The sequence below is a fragment of the Mixophyes fleayi genome, chromosome 10 (assembly GCF_038048845.1).
Source record: "Mixophyes fleayi isolate aMixFle1 chromosome 10, aMixFle1.hap1, whole genome shotgun sequence".
Classification (NCBI taxonomy): Eukaryota; Metazoa; Chordata; class Amphibia; order Anura; family Limnodynastidae; genus Mixophyes; species Mixophyes fleayi.
The window spans coordinates 103077243-103094282 of NC_134411.1; the positions used below are offsets into that span (position 1 = coordinate 103077243).

Here is a 17040-nt window from a genome sequence, read left to right on the forward strand (position 1 = left end):
TACAGTATAATATACGGTGTTACCAGATGGTGAGAATGTGATAATGATACCAGCAATTCAGCATTACCTGGAGATATCTGCTTCGTGCTAATAAGGTCTCTAACCTCTCGACCTCCCCATCTCCCCCTCTCCCCACCTCGGCCTCCCTCCTCCCCCCACCTCGGCCTCCCTCCTCCCCCCACCTCGGCCTCCCCCTCTCCCCACCTCGGTCTCCCTCCTCCCCCCCACCTCGGCCTCCCCCTCTCCCCACCTCGGCCTCCCTCCTCCCCCCACCTCGGACTCCCCCCCTCCCTCCATGTTGGTCTCCATCACTCTCTCTCGTATTATTTCGATGTTGCAGGCGATATTTCCCGCGGTGAATAGCGATGGGGAACGCGGAGAGTGGCGATTACCAGAAGCGACTGTCGAGAATCGCTTCAGCGGAGCAGCCGGAGATAGAGAGGAGGTTTGAAAACATGTGTCAGGCAAAAAACGTCAGTAAGAAATCTGTGGGACTCGCTGCGTTCCAGGTAAGATGCCCTGTGTCTTGTCCATCAGTAGATATATAACACCAAACGTTGACATAATGTGTACTTGTAATTACATCCTCTTTGTAGCTGACTGAATACTATTGCTCTCTGTTATCAGTTTATTTCAGTCTTGAGGAAGGCTCCGGTATCAGTCATTGGGATTACTGACAGGAAGTCTGTTGTGTGTAGGAAAATATCCCCCCCCCCCCCCTAACCCCCCCCTGTAATCACATCTTTACCTTAATTGTCTTCAGTCCTGACACTTGTACAGGTGTCCTTGTGACCTACATGATGTACAGAGGTGTATACTGAGATACAATGTAATTACAGACGTCCTTCTCTTGGTCTATGTAACACATTTTGGTTTCTGATCTGGATTTAGTATTTGAGGTTTTTCCTGTAGCAGTTTCAGACACCAGTATCTTGGTGATTATCACATTATTGTGTTGTCCGTCAACGTGACAACGTTTTACTCTTTGTTCCACTTCTGTAGATTTGATGATGTTAATAAAGCTCTGGCTGTTGGTTACTTCGGTTCTGCAGTTACTTTACCCAGAATCCTCTGCTTGCATCTCCCAGGAATCTATTGGCAATTCCTTGCCAGCTGCCATGTCCGGTCGGATCTTCCGCGGGATACAGAGCGTCAACGTAACCGGCAAGACGTCGACTTCTGGTCCAGAGATCGGCAAAGAGCAGTTTACGTTGTTCCTCATCGATCTCTTGAGGGGAACCGCAGAGGAGAAGAGTGGGATCATTATTCGGATGGTCGCTGACGCCAACGGCGAACAAGTAACAGGACGCCAGGTCCAGCAGGTTAATGTCGGCATTATCCACTTTGTATTCAGTGTAATAATCCCACAGTAGGAAAGAAGATCTATCTGTCCAATGCAGTGACTGTGTATAATACAGCGATATATAACTGTCATACAGCGATAACACTGATTCTGTTGTCTCTATTTCCCCGTCACGTTGATGTGAGGACTACTGCTTAGGTGTGTGTATAAAATAAGGATTAATAAGGTTTATTGAGCTCATTCTCCCTCCAGCTACTGTAAGAAAATGTGGGCTGCTGTTTGCACTTCACGTTATGGAAATAGTAACAGATAAAGATATAACATTCCTGCTGCTGTAGTTTACTTGCCTTGTAGAGCCTTTGTTTTGGTCTCTGTCCCATAATCCTTCACTCTGCTCCCAAAGCTCTCCTGTCAATCATGTACAATTTGTGGGTGTAGCCAGAGCCCGGCAGACTGAATAACACGGAGCCCGGTCCCTGTGGGCGGCTGGTTACATGTTTTACATCTCGGCTGGTCTGCTGGGGTCCAGCCCTTACTGACCCAACAGCTGCCCCTTGTTCAGTTGCCCGGTAGGTCACTATTTTTGCAGGATAATATGTACAAAGTCATGCAGTGATCTGGTATACAGGGGGGTCCGTCCTCTGATGCAGCGTCCTCTCCCTACAGCCACATCAGTCACACACCTGAATGATTGATTGCCGGAGAAATGTCAGCGTGCCACCGGTCACCCGCAGCCTGGCAGTATGCGCCACCTTCTGTAATCCCCTCTGCTCGGACTGTCAGTCACCACGCTGCTACTACAGTGACTGCAGGAGGAAGCGCAGGCGATCAGTGTCACCCAGCGCTTCCTCCTGTAATCAGTGATCCTGGTACAGACCTCGTCTCTACCTCTCTGTGCCTCCTAGAATGAGGTTCTCCTTTGGCGGGATGAGAAACAACTGACAAGAAGTTAGTTATTGTTTTTTCTAACAATGTTTGCAAATGATCATCCTGCAACCGGAACAAGATATTAATTTATCTAAATCAGATCGATCCCCGTTAAATATATTACACCCAACCCCAGGACTTTTTAGTATAGTCTGAGTAATACTAATAAGGACTCTCCCCGTCCATACGTTCTTACCATGTGACCGTCCTTGTGTCTTACTCTCAGTTCTCGGAGGATCTGATCGGCGCGCTGGTCTGTGTCCTGCGTCAGCACAACGCACTGAGTGGGTGGAGTCTGGAGAACACCCGCGACTGCGACTTGGGAACCCGCGTTCTGGCCTCGCAGCTGGTGACGCAGTTAAATCCCTCTGGTATGTTCTACCGTCTTCCTACATTTATCTTTATTATGTTTTATATATTATTAATTTATAGAGTGCACCAGTGTTCCACATGATACCGTATTATATATCGACCTCTCTGCGGCCTTTGACACTGTGGATCACCCCCTCCTTCTGCAAACTCTTCTCTCTCTCTGCCTCTCTGGTTCTGTCCATGCCTGGTTCTGCTCTTACCTCGCCAACCGCACCTTCTCTGTCTCCACATCTGGCTCTGCCTGCACCCCCTCCCCTCTCCCGGTTGGAGTCCCCCAGGGCTCTGTTCTCGGCCCCCTCCTAGTCTTGCTCTACACTTCCTCCCTCGGGACTCTCGTCTCCTTCTACGGTCTTGAGTATCACCTCTATGCTGACGACATTCAGCTCTACGTGATCTCTCTCCCACTCTCCTCTCCCGTGTATCTAACTGCCTCTCCGCCATCTCCTCCTGGATGTCCTTGCGCTTTCTCAAAATAAATATCTCAAAAACTGAACTAATTGTCTTCCCTCCCCCCAGGCTCCCCTCTCACCACAACCTCTCTATCGTGGTTAATAATACAACCATCTCCTCTGTCATCCAGCTCCGTTGCCTGGGTGTCACCCTTGACTCCTCTCTCTCCTTTGTCCCCCACATCCAATCTGTAGCCCAAACCTTCCGCTTCCAGCTGCGTAACATCGCCCGCATCCGGCCCTTCCTCTCACAAGATGCCACCAAAACCATCATACACGCTCTCATCATCTCCCGCCTCGACTACTGCAACCTTCTCCTTACCGGCCTCCCCCTCTCCCACCTCGCCCCCCTTCGTTCTGCTCTCAATGCGGCTGCAAGACTAATCTTCCTCTCACGCCGTTCCTCATCTGCCTCCCCACTCTGTCTCGCCTTACACTGGCTCCCCTTCCCCTACAGAATCCTTTTCAAACTCCTCACCACCACTTACAAGGCTCTCTCTCACTCTACTGCCCCTTATATCTCCAACCTCCTCTCCATTCACACTCCTGCCCGCTCCCTGCGCTCAGCCAATGATCGCCGCCTCTCCTCCACTCTTATCACCTCTTCCCACTCCAGAATCCAAGACTTCTCCCGAGCTGCCCCCCTTCACTGGAACGACCTCCCTCGCTCCATCCGTCTCTCACCCAGTCTGTGCTTCTTCAAACGGGCATTTAAAACTCACCTGTTCCTCAAAGCTTATCAACCGTCCACTTAACCCTTACCTTGTTGCTCCTTCGCTAACCTCCTTCTCTCGTTCTCCTCTCTCTCCACCAGCCCCGCCTTTCTCTCCCTTACTTTAATGGCTCCCTCTTGTGCCTGTTTGTTCACCCTCCCTTAGGATGTAAGCTCGTATGAGCAGGGCCCCTCTCCCCTCCTGTCTCCATACCTGTTCTTCTGCTCCATCTTCGCTCATATGTCTGCCTGGAGTTCTGAAGTATTGGTACTTTGTGTTTATTGCTCTGTACTATGTCACCCTGTATGGTCTCCTGTTTGTATTATGTACGGCGCTGCGGAAACCTTGTGGCGCCTAACAAATAAATGATAATAATAATAATAATTATAGAGGTGCGTTGTGCTCACCCCAGGGATGGACAAGCCCCAAATTGTTTCTCTCCTAAATTTTAAGGAGCAAGTAAACCTTCGGTTAGACATTAATGTATATCACAGTCCATATAGTGTTTATACTTGGATAAATCTTTCTGACGTCTGTCCCATTCCTTTGTCGATGGAAAGGTCTTTAAATGCCCGCTGAAGTGGGCAGAGCTTATCTGTCTTGCATTATACTGCGGCAGAGCAGAAGTGATTGATTTGCAGTCTTTTATGTAACATACTCTTGATGAATTCAATAACATCATAGAAAGCATAACTGAAATGCTTTGCTTTGCTATCTAAGCTTTTTGTCATGTATCAACAACTTTTCACCCATTGTCTAAGAACAGTTGAATGTGATTTTATCTGTTTTTTATGGAGGGAGTGAAAATTCTATTTCCTTTTAATGTACCGAGCTGCCACATTTTGCCTTAATATTTAGCGTCACCATGTGTTTGAAGCAGAAAACCCGAACTGGGTCTACTTGGGCGCTTCCTTTACTGACCGGTCTACTCTGGTGGTGCCAGTTATTATCATCCATAAAACCATCAGACTCTAGAACGCTGATCGCTGGTGTACCCCAAGTTTCAGATAATGTGCCTTTTATTCTTGTTTGTTTATCTTGCAGCTGGACAAACACTAGAAGGTCCGGAGCTCTCAGACGCCTCCTACACCAGCGCAGCTATAGAAGACTGGCTGTATAAAGTGCCCATGGTCTCCATGTTTCTTAGAGTTGTGGTCACACTGGGGTTATCGGTGATGAAGCAGAACGTGGAGCTCCAGAAAGACATCCGGAGTTTGGTGCCGAAGTGCCGGAGAGGGAAACACACGTCCTTCCTCAGCCTCCTGGACTTCCCCTCTGTCATGTTCCTGAATTCTCTCCTTCCCTCGGAGATGCAGCACAAATGGCGGCTGCTCTTCTCCACCAGCATCCACGGCGAGAGCTTCTCCCAGCTGTGCGGCCAAGTGGTGGATCAGGGACCCAGCTTGTTGGTTCTGAGGGACCAGGATGGTTTCATCTTTGGTGGATTCGCAGCACAGAATTGGGAGGTCAAACCACAATTTCAAGGTGAGACTTTTTTTTTTATACATTTGCCGAGACCTAGGAGGAGACGTAGGAGGAGACGTAGGAGGAGACGTAGGAGGAGACGTAGGAGGAGATATTGTCCATTGATAGCTGCTAAGACGGATCTGGTTTCACAAGGTTCTTGTATGTTGTAGACACAAGAATCCACAGTAACAACATGTATATTAGAAATATATATACAAAGAATGTAACTGGTACAAGACACTACAATGGAGGCATCTCCGCTGCGATCTGCACGTCCATGGTGACGGCATGCCGACCTTTGATATGCCCCAGAGTTATCCTACACAGACATGCAGTGTAAGATGTTCCTCTATCTGACTTTCATAGATCCGTGTTCTTTAATACTTCCCCCCAGTACAGATTGTGCTGTGTCACAGTCTCTGGGAAGGGCTGTTGTAGGATTGGGGATTATGTTGGGTGTTCGCATTTGGAGTATGGAGACCATGGCCTAGTACAGGCCTGTCCAACCTGCGGCCCTCCAGATGTTGTGAAACTACAAGCCCCAGCATGCTTTGCCAGTAGACAACCTGTTGATAGCTGGAAGGGCATGCTGGGACTTGTAGTTTCACAACATCTGGAGGGCCGCAGGTTGGACAGGCCTGGCCTAGTATGATCTGCTTATGTTTTGACTCTAACGCCACATTCTCTCTCTTTTTGTTCTCAACAGGAGACAACAGCTGCTTCCTGTTCACGGTGTCCCCGCGGCTGGACGTGTACACACACACCGGGTATAATAACCACTATATGTACCTGAATCACGGCCAGCAGACCATGCCGAACGGACTGGTGAGCTCTACTGTCTAGGTTTCCTGTTTAGTGCGTGTGTCTCTGACTTTCAGGGGGGCTGTCAGGACCGTTTCTTCTTTAATGCAATGTCACGGGAAACCGGACAGCTTTTAGAGATTAAAGAAATCCCCCTTTATGCACTGGTGTGAAAAATGAATGTAAGGGAAATGCTGCCGGCAAATGCAGACAGCGCTACATGCAGAGCGCTTTCACCGGGAGGCGTCCAGCGAAGCCGGAGAGGCTTCAACTGGATCCCATTGTAAATAGCGAGTAACGTGATTCTGAGAGGCTTTGTTTATCATAGATTATTAAATCGATATGTTTGCAGTTCCCACATTAATATATGGGGTCTGCGTTAAGTAATGTTAAATGGGTTATAACAGGAGAAAGCCTCTGATTTTTCTTGGATTAAAGTCTTCATAAATTATACAATGCCCATTTTATGGAGATTTTTCCTACTTTTTTATGGCTGATGGCACCTTTATAAATACACTCCTTACTAGTAATTAGTTAGGATGAATTTACTTGTTTGTTTGTTGTGAAAATCTCAATAAAATACTTTATTTAAAAAAATAAATATAGACCCATTAAAGTGCCATTATTTTACTCCATGTAGTAACCTATGTTGTCCACAAGATGGCACCAGATATCCTATAATGGAGGGAAATGCTAGTTTTTTTTATGTAACACAATAGACGTGAAATCTGGAGGAGACCGTAATGTGTCTCTCGCTTCATCGCCAAAATGTCTTCTATAAGGGACAAAAGCCAAGCGGACAGTTCTGTGTAATTCCAGGAGATCTCCCCACAATGTTTTTCTCTTTTGATGAACTTTGAGATTTTTCCAGAAAGTTTCACTCACAATTCCCAGTTATAGGATCAGTGGTTAGCACTTCTGCCCCACAGCATCAGGGTCATGAGTTTGATTCCCAACCATGTCCTTATCTGTGAGGAGTTTGTATGTTCTCCCCGTGTTTGCGTGGGTTTCCTCCGGGTGCTCTGGTTTCCTCCCACACTCAAAAACATACTGGTAGGTTAATTGGCTGCTTTTAAATTGCCCTTAGTCTTTCTCTCTCTCTTTCTCTCTGTATGTGTGTGTGTGTGTGTGTGTGTGTGTGTGTGTTAGGGGATTTAGATTGTAAGCTCCAATGGGGCAGGGACTGATGTGAGTGAGTTCTCTGTGCAACGCTGCGGAATTAGTGGCGCTATAAAAATAGCCGATGATAGGATGTGATAAATGTTTCTCTTCACTATAATTCTGCTTTATATGGGTTAAGAAACGTTGATGTCACTGATATTATGCTTATATTTCACAGCATCGGGTGTAATATTCCTTGTAATACAGTAGTAATCGTTGTACAATATATGTGACCGGATGCTGTATATGGAAGAGTTGAGAGGCCAGAGTTGATGCTGGGTGTATGTTATGTAGTGTAATATCTGGCTGGGGTAAATTTGGAAGAGAAAGACAAGAATGAAGGAGAGAAGCTGTCAGTATTGCTTAGAGATCGTGTATGAACAATTGTGAAGTATGAACTCTTTGGGCTAGATTTACTAAGCTGCGGGTTTGCAAAAGTGGGGATGTTGCCAATAGCAACCAATCAGGTTCTAGCTATCATTTTGTAGAAGGTACTTAATAAATGAAAGCTAGAATCTGATTGGTTGCTATAGGCAACATCCCCACTTTTTCAAACCCGCAGCTTAGTAAATCTGGCCCTTTGTCTTTCTCTGGCATGCATGAGGAATGTCCTAACACAGCCACCGTAGTGACACACATCATCTTTGATGACTAATGATAGTCATATGCTGGTTATACTAGAATTTCCTCCATGCATGTAATACAAGTTCAATAAATAAACCATTCATCCAAAAGACTGCATCTTTATGTGATGATCAGATTGCTGCAGAGACGTCTGTGACCAATTCTGTTTTTTTCTGCCATTAATTCTGTGCTTCTAAGTGTTAGAGGTATTTAACAGGTCTCTGGAGATATACTGTAGGTATCGCATAACAGGTTAGGTTATAAACGGACTATTGTTTTGTAGACCATAGTTATATAGGAAGATTGCAAAAAAAGCAAAAAGCCCATTGAGTTCAAACTCCATCAATCCAGAAGGAAAATTCCACTCGGACTCCAGAAATGTCAATAAAATAAATTCCCTGGAGCAATCCCATAATGTTATTATAGTTAGTGATACAATTTCTGTAAGAGAGGCTGCAGTGTATTGTTACATTGTTGTAGTGAACTTGTCACCCCTTGTGGTGCGGGATTCCGCTGCTTACCCACCCTTGCAGTACACAATGTACCTTGTAGTATATACCGCTGAACCGGGAGGTCAGATGGGTTACTGTAAGATTTATAGTAAGCAGCAGTGAAGCCGTCGGCACCTGGAGACAGTCTGTCTTCCAAGTCCTTGATGGTTTAGTCGCTGTCTTCATCGGTAAACTGAAAACTTAGATCTTCCACCTGCTGCAGAGATGACCGAGATAATCGGCAGTGTGGCCAGCATTGCTGATGACTGTTCCTGGGGACAGTGCTGGGCAGAGCTGTGAAGACTTTTTGTCTATGTCCTAATTTAAGGAACTTATATGTTTAGTGTCATAAGTTGTTGTACATGATTTGGTTTCATTTAAAGAATAGTGTGTTGAGAGATTTTGGCTCTCGGTCAGCGTTGTCGTCTATACGATTTTTGTCCGTTATTGACGTACGGTTCCTGCAGCTGGTTGATGATGTCACATCTGCTTATTCAGGAACAACCTGTAAACCCTGGCCTGGGAACAGCCATTGTGGGCATCAGATATAACACTTTGAGGTCACCCCTTATAATAACAATAACGTGTTTCTCTAATGACCGGCAGGGCATGGGAGGACAACATGACTACTTTGGACTTTGGATCGACAGTAACTTCGGAAAAGGCCACAGCAAAGCCAAACCCCGGTGCACCACGTATAACAGTCCCCAGCTGTCTGCAAAAGAGGAGTTCTCGATAGACGCCATGGAGGTGTGGGCCCTCGGGGAGCTGCCCGAACATGTACTGGTAAGTAGGAGAGATAAGCAGTCCACGTATACTGCCTGTGTGTGTCCGTTCTCCCCAAGTGTAGTTTGGATGACCCATCCGTTCTCCCCAAGTGTAGTTTGGATGACCCATCCGTTCTCCCCAAGTGTAGTTTGGATGACCCATCCGTTCTCCCCATGTGTAGTTTGGATGACCCATCCGTTCTCCCCATGTGTAGTTTGGATGACCCATCCGTTCTCCCCAAGTGTAGTTTGGATGGCCCATTCGTTCTCTCCATTTCCTGTACCAGTTATCATTCAATCTTTACAGGTTTATTTGGTACAATATAATCCTTAATTCAATAGATCTACATTAATAGTCACATCAGAATATGATGTAAAATGCTGATTGCTCACTGTAACGTAGGTTCGGGCTGACAGTGGTTGTTTTGCTTACTTCTAAAGCAGTTTGTATTTTGAATAAAATGCTGGATGATTCTTTGTTACAGTTAATGTGTATTTGAAGAGATAAAGTCAGTATATGAAACATATATAATTATAGATATTAATGGTAATATTATCAGGATCTGTTACTGAGCTGTATAACATACATGAAATAATTGGAGTGTTTATATAAATATGTCCATCACCCCATCTGCAGCAGCTGGCCTTATTGTGGGGGAGGGGCTTCTCTAACCGAGCAGACAGTGACTGACTGACATAATCTAAATGATCAGATTGCACTGCACCAAGCTGGCCATTAATACTCCTTTTAAATTTTCTAATGAGGAGATAACTTTTCTTTCATTGTTTTCAATGGAGTGTGCACTCGCACACTCTAAAAAATCAACATTAATATCAAGGAAGAGAGAAAGGAGTGTGTGTAGAAGTAAAGGCACTCAAATGGCCAAAAACTTTTAAAATTGTATAACTTTATTGGTTAGGTATAAGAAATATAATAATATATGGAATTAATTCCATTGAAGAGCTAATAGCGAAATATTAAAATAGTATATGAAATGTATAGACCATAAGTATATGAAACTGTTAAGAAGGGAGATAAAACTACCCAGCTGCTCAAATTAATAATATCTTAGCTCAATAATACCAGACTGAAATTGTTAACAGTTTCATATACTTATGGTCTATACATTTCACATACTATTTTAATATTTCGCTATTAGCTCTTCAATGGAATTAATTCCATATATTATTATATTTCTTATACCTAACCAATAAAGTTATACAATTTTAAAAGTTTTTGGCCATTTGAGTGACTGACCGACAGCTTGGCAAATTTGCTTTGTAGAAAAACACTGGTTGATATTTACACAGGGCCTGGGCCAGTGATGTCACAGCGGCTCAGCTGACTGCATTGACATCAGGACGCTGCTCTAAAGTGGTGGGAGGAGCTTCAGCCGTGTGTATTGGAGTTGTTTGTGGTGGAGGGGAATATGTTAATGTATAACAGAGCTGTACTGGGGTGTCAGGGTAACACTGAGCAGCGGATTTTATCTCCATGGTTCACGTTTTTGCGGCTGGCGCCCGGGAAGGTTTCCTTTCATTGAATGATTAGTTCTCTTAGTTCTCCCAGGAATTTTAGATGGTTTAGATTTAGAGTATCCGCTGTTTCTGGTGTAGATCTAGATTAAGCATCGTGAGACTTCTACGCTTTCATCCAGTTAATATCTTACCGTTTACTATTTAGGCCAAGACCAAAAAGAGTATCCTGGACGCAGACCCCGAGGCCCAGGCTCTGCTGGAGATGACCGGCCGCTCTCGTCAGAGCGAGGGTTTGAGAACCAAAGCGGAAGACGATGACAGTTAGATGTCAGATCGGAGGCCGGATGTGATCTGTACAAGTACGGACTAAATCTTGTTACTGGGAGAGCAGAGAGGGGGACGCGATATACCGACGATATACCGACACCCCACTGGTTCTACCGGCTGTACCTGAGCGCTATCCCTAGTGTCTGGTTCCTATAAATCAGGGACTGATCAATAACTCGCCCACGATGACGGAAGGCTGCACATTTACTTATCTATAGTTTATTAGTAGTTAGTTTTTAGATATATTTTCTAGTTCTTAAAGATTTTACTCTTTCTAGGTGCTACAACCACTCCTATTGTCACTACCACTAGAGGGCGCTCTCAGTCCTTTATACGAAGCACAGGAACCAATTTATATTTTTATAACGCTAAACAGATTTGTAGTTTTTATTGTCAATTATTCTTACGTGTCACACGACTGTCGTTTATAAAGTGTTACATGATGATTACATAACAGTGAGCCAAGGAAAAATTCACCACAATGCTTAGATGTTCCCTGATCATCATACATTAGGGTTTCTCATGACCAGTAAGAATAAATGTTTTTTTATTTCATTAACTTCTTCCTAAAATCTGCCCCCTGGATGTGCAGGTCTTCAGTGGAAAGCCCTGCTAGAGAAACCGTTCCTCCCCCAGCAGCCATCCCCATCTTTATCTCGCCCACTCACAGCTAACAATCTTCGCTGCCTGTGCTAGTTCCAGGCTAAAGGCCAGGGGGGATCTAGGGGTCCACCCTGCAGGGCTTCCTTCATAGAGCCCCAGTGCTCTAATAATGGCTGCAAACCTTACGAACCATCGTTGCGTTGCTGCAGGGCTTCCACGTGGGACATTCTACAGCACAGACGCCTCCCTCCGTACCCCAGCTCTGTGGTCTGGAAGAGGTAGGGGAGCAGCAAAGGCTCCGCTGTGCTGGAGGATCCGTATTTCTCCAGCAGAGCTTCTGACGGAAGCCCTGCATAGTCAGGGGGATAGAGAACAGGGGGATATTGTAGGAAGCTGGATATCAGTCATAATTTTAACCTGTGGGTCATTGTGATCCTTTTTAAACATGTACATTTTATTCACACCCCAGATGCAGACAGTTTGTGGGCTGAACCAGTATCCATGAGTCTGCAGCCAATCCACTCGTTGGTGTCTAGTGACCTCACTGTTCTAGTAAACGGGCCGCAGTCTCGGACCACTGGATCAGCAACAACATGGCCGCCTCCGCGGTGTGTAAACAACCGCTGCCCTTTAATAAACAAACCTTCTTCTAGTATTTAGTAATCATTCACACAATCATGCTATAACCATTTGTTTTACTGTGATAATAACATTATGCAGAGTTTGCAGACAGAAGAGGGAAAAAGTGTTTTATTGTAATTGCTGCTTGTTTACCAGAAATGTATAATCACAAATCTGTTAAAGAGCCCGGTCATATAGCAGTCCTTCATTGTGATTGGCCGAGAGCTTCAGGAGCAGCCAGGAATTATTGACCTCACCCCGTCTCTCGGCCATTCAGGATAGATATTGTGATGGGACCAGGAGTTCCCATCCTCTTTATTATTTCCATACATTGACAGATCTTGAGTTATTTGATACGCTCTGTGTGTGTGTGTGTTAACCAATGTCATAAAGCGATCTCCTTCTGTGTCTTATAACCACATCGGTGTGGGGCATTTAAAACAACTGGTGCAAAATGTAATTGTTCTCGTGTAATTCAGAATGGAAACAAGCGGCTGCTCCGGGTTATACATTATACACGTCTCAGGAACTTGTCTTCAACAAAATGTTCTTTGTAATAATGTAACTTTCCCACCTTCATAAATGTAAATAAAGTGTAAATATATTACTGAGAGATGGTGTTATTTCCGGATTATCTCACACTGGCCGCTCCCCTCTGGCACTGATTTTGGTTCGGTTTATATATTGTCTTATTAGCGGCTTTAATGTGTTACATCAGACTGTATATTAAGATATTTATAGCTTTTATAGATAGATTTGACTTTTACACTTTTTGCTTTAATACAAGTAATTTTGTTGTAAGGAGAAACTTCAGACAGACAATAACTTTCGTTCTAAGACCCCCCAGATCCAAGTTCCTGCCCCCCTCCCCCAATGTCCCATACATTGGGTGTAATAGAAACAAATGTCTTCCCCCAGTAATTCACATAAACACTGATTATTCAGGTCTGCCCAGGAGAACCTCAATTTATGGGCTAACCAGCTTCTGTCTGACAACCGGTAATAACCCTGAGCGATGCCCATCTAACCAGCTTCTGTCTGACAACCGGTAATAACCCTGAGCGATGCCCATCTAACCAGCTTCTGTCTGACAACCGGTAATAACCCTGAGCGATGCCCATCTAACCAGCTTCTGTCTGACAACCGGTAATAACCCTGAGTGATGCCCATCTAACCAGCTTCTGTCTGACAACCGGTAATAACCCTGAGCGATGCCCATCTAACCAGCTTCTGTCTGACAACCGGTAATAACCCTGAGCGATGCCCATCTAACCAGCTTCTGTCTGACAACCGGTAATAACCCTGAGCGATGCCCATCTAACCAGCTTCTGTCTGACAACTGGTAATAACCCTGAGCGATGCCCATCTAACCAGCTTCTGTCTGACAACCGGTAATAACCCTGAGCGATGCCCATCTAACCAGCTTCTGTCTGACAACCGGTAATAACCCTGAGTGATGCCCATCTAACCAGCTTCTGTCTGACAACTGGTAATAACCCTGAGCGATGCCCATCTAACCAGCTTCTGTCTGACAACCGGTAACAATCCTGAGCGATGCCCATCTAACCAGCTTCTGTCTGACAACCGGTAATTAGCATTAGCTAGTTACTGTCCTCCTGGGGGTAGTTTATAGTACAGCAACAACATTGCTATCTGTTTAAAATATGAAATAAGGACATTCGGTTATACTGTATCTTTATAGCACTATTAGGACCTGCTGAATCCGTCTACATGAGCTGTCAGAGTTGTATCTCTGCAAGTTAATACTCTTTATATAAACCTAGTGTCCCTCTGCTGTTCTGTATAAGGACACACACCCCATCAATCCGCATTAGGCCCGTGGACTGTGTCTTCCGTACACTGACAAACATGGGGGCAGCCCAAGAGGTCAGTGCGCTGGCTGCGACCTCAGGAACCAGCGAGTACGGTAAGACATTATATTTTTATTCCTATTATTGTTATGGAAACAAATCTTAAACACATCTGATTATGATGGATGGGAATGACCCATTTTATCCCATCAGTTCACCAGGAAAAGCCCCCCATGCAGGGCCTAAGTTACATTTCCATTGAATTGATTGGCTGCATCCACATGACTTCGTACATTACATCTGCCTGTACCATGTGTACATGTTGTGCTACCCACATCAGCCAGCAGGGGGCTCTGTCCCTCCTTCTCTGCCCGTTGTCACCATCCTCTGCCCCACTGTCCCCTTCCCTGCCCCACTGTCCCCTTCCTCTGCCCCGCTGTCCCCTTCCTCTGCCCCGCTGTCCCCCCTTCTCTGCCCGTTGTCACTATCCTCTGCTCTCTGTCCCCCCTTCCTCTGCCCCGCTGTCCCCTTCCTCTGCTCTGTCCCCCCTTCTCTGCCCGCTGTCACCATCCTCTGCTCTCTGTCCCCCCTTCTCTGCCCGCTGTCACCATCCTCTGCTCTCTGTCCCCCCTTCCTCTGCCCCGCTGTCCCCTTCCTCTGCCCCGCTGTCACCTTCCTCTGCTCTGTCCCCCCTTCTCTGCCCGCTGTCACCATCCTCTGCTCTGTCCCCCCTTCTCTGCCCGCTGTCACCATCCTCTGCTCTCTGTCCCCCCTTCCTCTGCCCCGCTGTCCCCTTCCTCTGCCCCGCTGTCACCTTCCTCTGCTCTGTCCCCCCTTCTCTGCCCGCTGTCACCATCCTCTGCTCTGTCCCCCCTTCTCTGCCCGCTGTCACCATCCTCTGCTCTCTGTCCCCCCTTCCTCTGCCCCGCTGTCCCCTTCCTCTGCCCCGCTGTCACCTTCCTCTGCTCTGTCCCCCCTTCTCTGCCCGCTGTCACCATCCTCTGCTCTCTGTCCCCCCCTTCTCTGCCCCGCGCCAGCCATAAAAAAAAAAAAGAACACAGAAACTTACCAATCCGCCGGGCGCCGGGACCCAGCAGCCTCCTCTCTCCCGCAGCTTGTTACTGACGTCGATATTCAGTGACAGCTGCGGGAGAGAGGAGGCTGCTGGGTCCCGGCGCCCGACGGATTGGTAAGTTTGTGTTCTTTCTGTTTTTTATGGCTGGCTCGCGGCACCCCAGTGACAGAGGAGCCGCGGCGCACAGTTTGGGAACCGCCGCTCCAGTGTATAGTAAATTGTGACTCTGTAGCTCTTATTTAAAAAATAAAATGATTAGTCTTTTATTTTCAAATGAATTGTAAAGTACAAAAAAAACAACAATGCAGGGAGGTTATTTTTTTTTTTGCATTTTGTTGGTTGATCAGAAACGCGCAATGTTTTGTTTGAGTCTTTCCGGTAATCATGCCTGATAAAATGTTTTTTTCTTCCATAAAACGCAGTAGTGTGAACGTTACATAAATACGTAATATAGCGTAAGGCGCCAAGTGACGTGGGAGATCACATCAGGGGGGCGGGTCACAGCATTGGCGAGGACGGGATGGCGAACGTACACCAGTAAAACCTTCTCCTCGTTAAATATCTTCTTCAAGGACCTTCACGGCTTTCTTTCGGCAACAACACTGCTCACAAAACTTTATTAGTTCCGACACCACGAACACTGAGGACGCCAGACCAGTTAGAAAGAGGAGATCTGCAAAGAGAGGTAAATCACAGGTTACAATAATGGAGATTTGGCGTCTTCCCCTATAGTCCGTGGGTTCTGGATTGTAATTAAATGGCACTAAATCCTAATTGTGTAGTTGTTGTCTGCATATAGTGGAGGCAGCCATAGGTTGAACCAATATTCAGCTAGGAACTGGTGACATCCCTGAGGCAGGAGGCACAATGAGCCTCATGCCTCAAAGTGGCCACAGTGCCGTAAAATGTGTTTCAGCCAACAAAATGCAAATACTTTTATATGGATTTGTTAATTTGGGAGATCCGTAATTTGAGCCTTGTATGGTATACGGATGTTTTGCACCATCGCTAGTCTCTCTTTGTGGCAGGTTATTGTAACCCCCTCCCTTCCAAATAGAAGACCCCAGAGACTCATTAGCTGGTGCTTTAGTGATGGCTTAATTATCTGACTGATTTTAATTATATCCAGAGACCCCCGACTTTGGTGGCCAGTTGTGGGGATGTACGTAATATAATATTTGTGTTGTTGGAGTTTGAGGTGATAGAAACAGCAGTTACGGCTCCAGGGCTATTACTGTGCAGAAATAAACTGGTCCTGCAGAGCATCTCACCAGTTCCGAGCTGTATACACAGGATAATTAAGTTACTGACTACAATGGCTTCCAGCGCGATGTGACACATTCTGTGTTCTCGCGGTTTCCCCTCCGACGATCTTATCGGAGGCGAATACAAAAGGACATAAGTATACTTGTTTGTGCCGTGGCGCAACCTGGGGAAGAAAAAGATAGAGGGGGGGGGGGGGGGGCAGGGGAGTTGTATAGAGAACACCGATACAGATACGGTACCAACAATATACTCCTGTTGCTTGTGGTTGAGCGGTGGGTTATAGCTCCTTTGGCTGTTGTGGGTCTGTAGCTCTTTGCCCTGTTTACAGCCCTGATGCAATGTATATTGTGGTGGATTGGGGATTGGTACCATCTGTATGGATTGTGTCTTTAGCTCTGTGGGGGTGTATTAAGCTCTTGGTTATTTAGAGCTTACAATATAGGGCAGTGTTGTTGTGATATGTGTTAGTTGGTGCTGAGATGTCCTAGGCTAGATTGTTGTGTTTTAGCAGACGGTTTAGTGAGGTGTACAACGGCTATGTGTTCTATGGGGTGGGTTTGTAGAGTGGGTGTGGGAATGAGTTTACTTTTGCTTATGAAGCTCTTACAAGAGCAATTTGGTGGTCGTCAGCCGGTCTCTCTCTTCCGTTGGTAGGCGCTGCAGATGGAATTGATTGTAGCGTGTACCGAGCGGTAGCGTGACTGGGGCCGAGCGGGTACTTCTGGTTCATCTAGTGCGCATGCGCCGGACTTCCGGTGTTGGTGGAGCGCACTGTGCGTTCCA

The 17040-nt window shown here is 46.1% G+C and overlaps 2 protein-coding genes across 3 annotated transcripts in view; one reads left to right on the forward strand and one right to left on the reverse strand.

The window, feature by feature from the left end:
- The window catches only part of MEAK7 (MTOR associated protein MEAK7), a 43088-nt gene extending 30372 nt beyond the window's left edge, over positions 1-12716 (forward strand). For both annotated transcript variants that reach the window (XM_075189368.1, XM_075189367.1), the window contains exons 2-8: positions 341-509; positions 1089-1322; positions 2457-2601; positions 4809-5249; positions 5938-6056; positions 8915-9094; positions 10760-12716. In XM_075189368.1, coding sequence (XP_075045469.1) covers positions 366-509; positions 1089-1322; positions 2457-2601; positions 4809-5249; positions 5938-6056; positions 8915-9094; positions 10760-10879 — 1383 coding nt within the window. In that variant the 5' untranslated portion in view covers positions 341-365 and the 3' untranslated portion in view covers positions 10880-12716. The remainder of the gene's footprint in view (positions 1-340; positions 510-1088; positions 1323-2456; positions 2602-4808; positions 5250-5937; positions 6057-8914; positions 9095-10759) is intronic.
- Positions 12717-15224: 2508 nt separating this feature from the next.
- The window catches only part of ATP2C2 (ATPase secretory pathway Ca2+ transporting 2), a 43053-nt gene continuing 41237 nt past the window's right edge, over positions 15225-17040 (reverse strand). The window contains 1 exon segment of the mRNA XM_075189369.1: positions 15225-15664. Within this exon segment, the coding sequence (XP_075045470.1) occupies positions 15546-15664 (119 nt within the window). The 3' untranslated portion in view covers positions 15225-15545.